This window comes from Liolophura sinensis, chromosome 1 (genome assembly GCF_032854445.1).
Source record: "Liolophura sinensis isolate JHLJ2023 chromosome 1, CUHK_Ljap_v2, whole genome shotgun sequence".
Lineage (NCBI taxonomy): Eukaryota > Metazoa > Mollusca > Polyplacophora > Chitonida > Chitonidae > Liolophura > Liolophura sinensis.
In genome coordinates this window covers 45,855,128-45,865,466 of record NC_088295.1, presented here as the reverse complement: position 1 = coordinate 45,865,466, position 10,339 = coordinate 45,855,128, and the positions used below count along the sequence as shown (strand labels likewise).

Sequence of the window (10,339 nt, the reverse complement as noted above, 5' to 3'; positions counted from 1 at the left end):
ACCAATCAAATAAATAAATAAATAAATATAGCTAAGGGCGTTATGTACGCTTCATGAAACTGAGCCGTATGGATTTTCTAAATCACCTTAATTTGTATATCTTATTATCTGAAAATGTAAAAAAAAAAAAAAAAATTAAATATGTGATCAAACAAGACATGGCAGGATTAGTAAAATAATTCGCCGATATATAAAACATAAATCCATCTTATACTTGTTCTTTACGGGCAGATGATCTTCGTTGCACCAGACATGATGTGTTCCTTCTGTGATCCAAAGTAAGCAGTAATACTTTATTTATTTATTTAATTGATTGGTTCACTAACGCCGTATTCTGAAGAACGTTTCATTTGATCAAATGCACATCACTGCGTTTATATGAATTGTAAAGACTGCAGTGCCCTGAGTATATTACCACGCTCCGAGGTGTATACCTGCTAAACCTTTTATTTTAAGTCGCAGCCGAATGAACAAGAACTAAATTCGAACAACGGATCTCACTGACCAAGAGTCTGACTTTCGCCGCGAGCCCGCAATTTAACCGTCTAGAGCAATAATGGTCTGCGTCAGTGCTTTAACAGTAGGTGAGCCCGCGAGAGCCCAGGACATATACCGTTTGCCTATATGGCACCTTGCATCTAAAATAAACTTAGAATCAATCAATTTTCGAATCTGAAAAAAATGAGAAATCTTCTGAAGACAAATCCTCACGGTGACAAGGGTACATGTATACATGAAATCTGTATACTTCAATTCTCTTTTCCCCGATCAACAAAAGCGCTTGTGTAGAAAGATCCATATACTAGCACTTTCCTGAACTTGCAGATCTAAGAAAATCACTGAGCCAACTGGGACGGTTTCCCCTGGACGGAGTTAAATGTAGCCCTAAGCTAAGCTGGACGTTCCTGCCGTAACGCCCAACTTCGGTCATATAGACTTTCACGCGGACAATTGCACTAAAAAATCCGGCTCGAATTCTGCCTTATTTTTGCTATCCACCGATTCCCTGAAACGCCCGAAATGTAATATGTCAATGTCAGCATTGTTAAACCATCTTTCAACAGTAATCCAGCCGTTTAAACTTTCGGATCGGACAACTCAAATCAACATCTGCCATGATTGGATTTTTTGTTCATCTTCAGGCAAGGTGATGGGCGGCGAAAATTTTATCCTTCCCAACATTCACTTGAAGAAAAGAACGTCCTCTAAACAGAACGCTGAGTTGAATAAAATTTTCCGAGTAACCTTATGTGGATGATCATATGGAATAGAAAAATTGTCACGTACAACATTACAGAGTAAATGCACACAATTCACAACATGCTTTACAAGTAATATTAGCAATAAGTAGTGTAATGTCACACATATATACATATAAACTATATTATGACCACTTAACCACTTTTTCCAACAGCAGTATTGTTCAGAATTAAGCTGTTAATTTATCCTCAGTGTGTATTACGTCACGTTTGAGTTTCTTTTCTTTGAATGTATGTGATCCTATATATACATTCTTTGCGAGTTGACGGAGAAGTGCCTGCCTGTGTAAGTCTGCAACAAGAGAGACGCCTTAGATGACTCAGCCAGCGAGGCCAATGAACCCTAGAGTAAACCACAGCCATTGTAGTAATGTATAGTTCTAGACGAATAGAGAACCCAATAATGCAACGGGAAAAGTATACAATGCAAGCATAGGGTTAAGGTATGTACAAGAACTAGTGCGTTTTATAAGGTGGAAAGGTGACCTAGTTTATCAATAATTAACCACGTTTTCTCTGTGCATAAAAGCCAGATTATACACATCTTACACGCCCATCATATGTATAACCTTAAGGATTGAACGGAAGAGCCCGTGGGTGTCAGAAACATTCATGTAATATGTACATGTACAAGGCCAGTGTCTTGTCCCCCTTGGGGCACAGGTACAGTATACAGGTACCAACGCACGGAATGTTTTTCTGCTAAAGATAGGTGCAGCAAACGTATTGTTTTCATAATTATGTACTCTTTGTTGAAATTAACAGTATATGTATGATTACTGTGTTTCACTACCCCGATAGTTTGATATTCTTTTGATATATTGATTGACTTTTAATCGATCATATACCCAGTAGGCCTATATGTTTTGCCTATTCATTTGATATGTTATTCTTTAATCATTCCATGAATATTAAAATTTAGGCGTAAGACATTTAAAATCGCGTTCACGAGACATATAATCGATGAAAAAATATAGTCAGTACACAAAACCTGAATTATATCCGGAATGTAATAGATTACAGGGCCTCCGTGGCCGAGGGATTAGCACGCACCAGTGCGGAGGTGCCTCTCACTAATGCGGTCGCTGCGAATTCAAGTCCAGCTCATGCTGGCTCCGTCTCCGGAAATACGCGGGAAGGTCTGTCGCAACCTGAGGATAGTCGTGGGTTTTCCTCGGGCTCTGCCCAGTTTCCTCCCATCATAAAGCAGGCTGCCGTCGTACAAGTGAAATATTCTTGAGTACGGCGTAAAACACCAATCAAATAAATCGGTATATAAATCATACAGACCAAAAAAGAGCAGCGTGCGATACTTAGTAATGGTGCATGGCCACAAGAAACCAGTGAAATGACTTCACAATAAAATCTTAATTCGATCTTTACAGGTGGTCTATTATAACTATTGGCCTTGCAAGGTGATCCCTAACCATTAAACGAATACAACACATACGCATGTGTAAAATGACACTTTTTGAAAACAAAATGATGAATGATTCACACCATACTGAGATTTTATAATGAACACCCTTATATCAATGAAAGTACAGCTGGTAGAGCGCCCGCTTCAGGAGTGGTCGATCCAGGGTCAATCCTGAGTCGAGTCACACCTAAGACTTGCGTTCAGCATGAAGGGGATAGTGCAACAACTGGTTGACCCATATCAGTATAATGGCTCGGGCGGGGTGACTTAATGAAGCAGCACTAGACAATAGAGCGATGGAAATCCGTCCCGTAACAAGGAGGCACATTACATGTACTCTAAGGATTCCTTCGTCGTCATATGACTGAAAAATTGTTAAGTACGACGTTAAACCCCAAGCCCCCTCCCCTTTTAAGACCTCTTAAAAGAAGATGTAACTTCCTCACTTGGCGTTCAGCATGAACGGGATAGTGTAACGACTGCTTGTATCAATATAATGGCTGGGGCGGAGCGGCTTACATGCCTTTAGTAAGTCGTTTCAGTGAAGCAGCACTAGATAAAAGAGCGGTGGAAATCCGTCCTGCAACAAGGAGGCCCATTACATGTACTCTAAGGACTCCTCCGTTGTCATGACTGAAAAATTGTTAAGTACGACGTTAAACCCCAAGCCCCCCCCCACCCTCTCTCTCTCTCTACATTACACATAAAGGTTAGTCGATCTGTTGTCTTAATTATTCATCAAAACAAAGGCACTAACCGCAAAATCTATACGTCATGTTTAAATATTTTTACGCTGAAGTTGTCAAGCCATGCTGGTACAGAGGCCAGGTACAGGACTACGAGCTACGCATGAAATCTGGGTAATACCATCAACGCAATATAAAAAGATTCCACATTTTCACTAACAAGCATATCATCAAGGGGCGATGTTAGAGCTATAGCCAACGGCCTACTTATCCAGTGACCAACGCAAGTGAAATTTCAAACAAAACGCTTTCCAATAACGCTTTCCGCGTTTGCATGCCATCTGGGACTCTCCTTTGAATTTACATGCCCTTTTCACAGGCATAAATCACACACACCGCATAAAACTTTAATGACTTTGAATACAAACTTGACTTAAACATTTTAATTCGACATATATGGAAGGTCCTTTTAAACTTTTGGACATTACCATTTAGTCTCAGTGCTAACAAATTCTAACCGAATAAAATACATTGAATAAAATACATACATTGTGTAAATTGAATTCTTTCCTATAGGTCCCTTAGGAAAAAATACAGAATGTTTAACGAGGTATTGAGATTTTTAGTTTACGTTCTTTATATTTATGTTATTTGACCGCTTGATCGGAATGACCTGCCCAGTTTCTTTCCACCATAATGCTGGCCGCCGTCGTGAAATATTCTTGAGAACGACATAACATGCCAAATAAGTGTAACGTTTTAGAAGTTGGTTGCAAGCTCAGTTTCTGTGTAGAGTTTGGCGTAAGATTCTTCGAGTTAATTCACGCTGGACTACTCAAAAGACTATACCATCTTCAGCAATATATTGAATTTAGACCGTTTCGCGAAACCAGGTCCAGGGAGTGAGGTGTCAGCGAATGGCGCACTTATATTTTTGGTAGGTCTATAAACTTGATGAATATAATCAATATTGAGGGACGCTCAGCGCATGACAAAAGGGAACAAAACTCTGTCGCGGTGGGTAGCTGTTCCCGCTCCTTGCCTGTTCGTTTATAATACCAATATACAGATGACAAACTCTTGCACATAAAAATTAATATTTTTTGCATCACTTCTAAAAGAAATAATAATAAAAAGATACTAAACCTCTGCTAAGAAATCAATGTCTGGTTTTCTTTATTTTGTCTCAATAACGATTGCTTTTCAGTTTATATTAAATTAGAATCTCGGATTGTCGTTGCATGGTTCCTCTCTCATCATAATGCTAGATGCCGTCGTATAAGTGAAATATTATTGAGTAGCCTACGGCGTAAAACACCACACTTTTAGTAAGTAAATTTGCTGAGTGGTCATTTTTCTCCAAATTATTTTCGACCAATCGCCGATATTATCACATTATCGTCAATCCTGGCTTCATTCACTTTCAATATATTTAGTATTTCCTGTTAAATGTGCGTGAGTGTAACCATCGCCTTATCATTTACAAAAAGGCTTGATAACGAACGGGGTAATGCTTTTAAAGTTAAAGATATATCGGTACATTACCATTTTTCCATGCCATATAGCCGGTAAATACGCCAAATGAAGCTGTAAGGGAGGTAACTTTAGATTGATACAATAATTTTAAAGGGTTGTCGCTCTTGGTTCACAACCGTGTTTTGTGCTCAAATGTCAATTTAGCGCTCTATTAAGTATTTCCTCAGATGTCTAACGCACGTTGAACCAGGTCTAAATAATTATGCCTAGACCCAGCGAATCGTGGTGAATCGTGTCGGAAAATGTTTTCCTGATTTTTTCCCACACGACAGCCTGGTCCACAAAACTAAACTCAGTTCATTATTTCCATTTGCTTAAGAACTTTCTTACAATGTAGGCTCTCATCAATGTATAAAATACCGGTACTGAACAGAATATGAACTTAAAACTATTCACTGTATTAGCTTATATAATTGATATACCGCATCGGACACAGAACTCACACAAAACTGTCATAATTTATGGCCCTCACCTTTCTATGCCCATGTAGATTCTCTCTTAATAACTGAATGTTTAAAAAGTGTTTTTTGAACATATAACTTCTTAATACATTCTTGGTTATTTTGTTCAATGGGATGAATTTAATTTGGATAATTGACAAAACAGAGCTTATTAGGAAAAAAATCGATCATGTATTACGTGCTGGTGTTATAACATTTGCGAATAAAAAAAACCCTTAACAGACCGTCCATATGGGAAGCAAATGATAAGCCCAGACGGACGTGAAAGATAACACAACCCATTTGCACGAATAAATTCTATCAAACATTGTCCAACATCTAGTGGGTTAGTTCCTGTGTAAAGCCGTTTGTCCTTGCTTTGGTCAGAGCTATCGGGCTTCAATCGGATTGTCTAGACGCACTGTAGACAGGGTAAATGTCGAGGTCAGCCTTTTCTGACAGTTTACCTGCTTGTCACCTGACTGTTTCATCATTGCATTTATCTCGCGCAGGCGCAGACGGCACTCCGAGAATGGAGGGAGTGTGACGAAAAGGTGTTCATTTGTCAACATGTCTGGAGCAGGCAAAGTTTTCCGCGCTCCCGATCTACCGTGGCTTTATTTGTAACACGGCGAGGAAATTAAGGGCACGAGTGTTCGTCACACATACTGTTTTCATCGAGGAATACTTTAGATGGGTCAGCAAAGTAAGTTTTGAAGGACGCAAAAATGGACGAAATCGGAAGAATTTGACTCGAGAAATTTTGATCATGGGTAAAGATCAAGACCTTCTGCAGGCTGTGAAAGAGCAAGACTCTCACGCCGTTGTGAAAATTCTGGGCAAGGCCGGCAAGACAGGAAAGAGTAAGTGGCGACGGAAATTGTTATTTAAGCTCGACTTTAATTCTAAGTATCATTATAATTGACAGAAGTTTACTCGTTTTCCTGAACAACAACAACACCCCCACCCCCCCCTTTCAACCCCTCCCCATATTGCCCTTCACCACTGCATTCCCCCACGTTGTAGCAACCAGCGTCTTTCGTGTCTTGTGTTGGAAATAATATTTTGTTTGTTTTACATCGTGTTTGGAATGTTAAGTGTTACATCGCACCTGTGTGAACCTAGTCTTACTCAGTAATTCATACTTGAAAAATTGAATTTGTGAATAACGGAAATTACACTGAGATAAGAAACAAGTGCAGACCTACCTGAGATAGAAATAATTTGTTAACATGGATTATTTGATTAGCTGCTTCGGCAGGTTTTGTTTTTTTGTGGGCTTGTTTACTTATACTACATGTAGTTGGTTCCATGCCAAGAACCATTACAAAATCTGCTTACATTGTATTATCTGTTGAAGAACATTTGTCAGAATATGACTGTATACAGTTAACAGGTATGCTTGGGTAATAATACACTCACATGTACATAGTATTTGTACTAGTGCTATAATTATTTGGTTCTGGTGTGAACCAAAATATAGAGGGTGCACTTCTCTAATGGTGTAAGGAAGAGGCTAAGGTTGTCTTAAACATTATCGGCTGTAACTTGAACTGACTTTGTAAAACAGATCAGGGCAGCTGGGATAGGAGTGAAAGAGCGCATATTGTGAGTGCTGATGTTGTACGTATAGTTACTTTGAAATAATATGACACTCACTGCCTAGCAAACAACCAGAAAAAAAACTAAACTACTACAGTGTACGATAATGAAAAAACAACATTGTAGTGGTTCAAATTCTCTCCTTATTTACTGTAATCAGGGGTGCTGAAAATAAAGTAAGTTAAACTGGTGAGTAGGAAGAGAAAACTGCTTAATATCATAATATGTTAGGTCCTTTAGGAATTCATTGGGTGATGTTTGCTTACAGTTTATTTTGCTGTAATCCAATTCAGAATATTTATACAAGGCTAAATGTACTTGACAAACTCAAATGTCCTCAAAACAGGATTGGGAACAGTTCTTTAAATCAGGAGATATAGTTTGAATGTCCACTAATTGGCACTAAATTTGGGGAGGGTGGAGGTGGGATGTTTAACAGGTATACATATGGCTAGGTTGCCAAGGTGGAGTGCTTTCCTTTGGAGTTTTCTCCACCTGTACACCCTAGTGCTGTCACAGAAATGAATCTTCGAGTGCATCATAATATTCCAGTCAGTTGAATGGGTAATCTTGCATGCTGAATGACCCACCTGGCTCTGTTCAAATACATGTAGGAACAGTTTCCTGTTTGAATGAAAAAACTGAACTGTAATTTCAAAGTGTTTATTTGAGACCTCTCCACTTCATACACTAAAACGACAGCCCCTCTGGGTTTTGAGACAAGTGAATGTTTTTGTTGTTCTTTATCATGGATAATCACATTCGACTTAATAATCAGACCATAAAATTTTCATGCTTGTATAGGTTACCACCATCCAGGTGGTAGGCAGGATGTTATATCTGTGTTCATTAATATGATGAGCCTCTTTCTTGATTCACCAATTGTTGTATTGACTGTCTTTGCAACCTTGTGTTAAATGTTACAGCAGACACTTAACGTGCTAATTTTCATGTGTATATATGGAACATAAATCTGTCATGGTTTTAAATTTATTAAATTATTTGATTGCTCCAGGGACATTCTGAAAATGTTTTTGTTTACAAATAAAGATGCCTGGAGACATGTACGTGACACACATTCCAGGTGGCTGGCCACTCCCAGTCTTTTGTACCTATGATTAATAATCACCTGTTAATGTATTTATCATCACCTTGCCAATGTCATTTAGGATATGAGGCTCTGTCTTCACACTGTGCTGTGTGATCAGGGCTGAGATTTAATTATATGGCTGCCATGCTGGGTATCGACATGATATCGGGATTATAATCATAGCATCAACTCAAACACGTGAGTGATCATGCTGGCTACTAATATATTCCGCACATACATACATGTATCAGTGTTAATAAATAATATCCCGTACATCTGTATTTTACACTGTACCATTGCTATTGCTATTTTCAGCAGTCACTTTACTTGCATGTGTGATCCCGTGATGGGATGGAAAATTTAAATGTGCCATGACTCTATGATGTATTGAAATACACAGCTGTTTGTTTTCATCAACTGTTAACAACTGAGAAATTACAATATAGCACCAGTTATATGTACTGTTAAATTGTCAATTTTTTTTTATCAAAATCAGCTTTTACTGAAATGAAAGCAACTACGTGCACTACTTTCATTGTACACATATGTCATAGCCTTGATTGAAGACCAAGTCGACAACTTCTGCAGGGAGATTTCAACAGAAAGCATATTTTACATAAGTGCATGTGGCTAGTCCATGACATTAAAAACAAAACTTTTGGTATCAAAATTCTGATGAAAGTGTTCCTAAATAAACAATCATTTTCTTACTGTGATTTTGTGTGATTTGTAGATGTAATCAAGCGGATTAGAATTGTACATCATTTGTGGATGTAATATATCGCAAAATAAGTGTAAATGATTGATTTTGGCTGTGATGTATTTCATATATAAGTGTGATGAGTGTTATTGCCTGATAAATCTGCGATTTGTAGATGTAGAGTGTTACAGAATAAGTGTTAGTAATTCGTGGATGTAGTTAGGATATAGATACACACATTGAAGTCTAGTAAAAGGCTGAAGTGTGCACCTTTGCCAGAATCTGTTACCACCAACTGTTAGAGAGTACAGGCTGGAATGTCTTACAGCACACTTTCTCCCTGCATCATCTTAAACAGTTCCCCAGCAACCCTTATGGAAAGGATGCCTCAAAGCCCTGAACATCTGTTCTTCCCCTCAGAGTTTGGCCATTAAGTAAGAGACCATCTGTGAGGAACTTTGATGAGTGAGAATAATTAGCTGCAACCCCAGCAGCCCTACTGTTTAACCTTACTGGGTTAGGTGACCTCACCCTGTGGGAATTAGCAATAGTATTAAGGATTTGGTATCAGCCACAATTAGAAAGTCCCCCTGGGAATTGCACTTGTATCTTTTTGATCTCTTTTTAGTACATGTGCTTCTTGTAATGTCTCCAATATGGAATTAATGTCACAATACACTGTTTGATTGATTTTTGAAATGATTCGTGATCGGTTATTCTTCACAATTTTGTTGTAAATGGACTGCTACTATTGACAGGCTGAGCATTGTGACTGAAGACCTTTCAAGAGTTTAACTGACCTTTGCATTACACTTGTATATGGAACTGGTCTGTGCATCAGTCATAACTAGTGGGGGATACTGTAAATGTTGATTTTGATACCAAAAAATAGAACTCTTAAACTTACATTTTCTAGCCTCACTGCTCTTGAGATAAGTACCAAGTTAGATGAGATTAAGCTTCCAGTTATCAGACACTAGAGTCCATGTTTAAGTGATATAAATTTAGACATGTATTCAGTTAGTGTTACATTATGTGCTTTATTTTACATTGTGTAAGTAGTCTGTTTTGCATATATGGCTATATAAAGGACTTCATTTTATTTTGAAATTCTTTTATAATCATAAAATTTATAATAACAAAACAAATAGTTTTTGCGTTTTTGCTAGATAAGTGTTTTGTTATTATTATTGAACTTTATATTCACAATGTCATTATCAGTTTGCCCTCCATTCTGATGATAGCTAATACTGGCTGGCATGAAAGAAGGATTATATAGTTCACATTTGTAATGTTATTTATGTACATGTACCTGTGGAAAACATTCATGTTGTGAAATATTGTTGACTGACAAATTACACAGCAGTAAAGTTGGCAAATGTTGGCAACTTGGCACTCTGACAAACGTTAATGTGAGTAGCAGTACACCTGTACTGTTCTGTGTTAATAAGAAAAACAGAGTGGTGGTGAAATTCACAGCAGTCTTATTTATATGACACCTGTAATAACAATCACTTGTACCTGTTGCATAGTATAAAACAAGTTCATAGAGAGACGTTCTTTGTTCTTGTGTCAATTTGTCATATAATCCGATATCTCAGGCCTG

General features: G+C 38.0%; 1 protein-coding gene across 1 annotated transcript in view; it reads left to right on the top strand.

Annotated features, from left to right (window-relative positions):
- Positions 1 to 5,886: 5,886 nt before the first annotated feature.
- The window catches only part of LOC135481723 (caskin-2-like), a 75,984-nt gene continuing 71,531 nt past the window's right edge, over positions 5,887 to 10,339 (top strand). Inside the window, exon 1 of the mRNA XM_064761387.1 lies at positions 5,887 to 6,204. Coding sequence (XP_064617457.1) covers positions 6,111 to 6,204 — 94 coding nt within the window. The 5' untranslated portion in view covers positions 5,887 to 6,110. The remainder of the gene's footprint in view (positions 6,205 to 10,339) is intronic.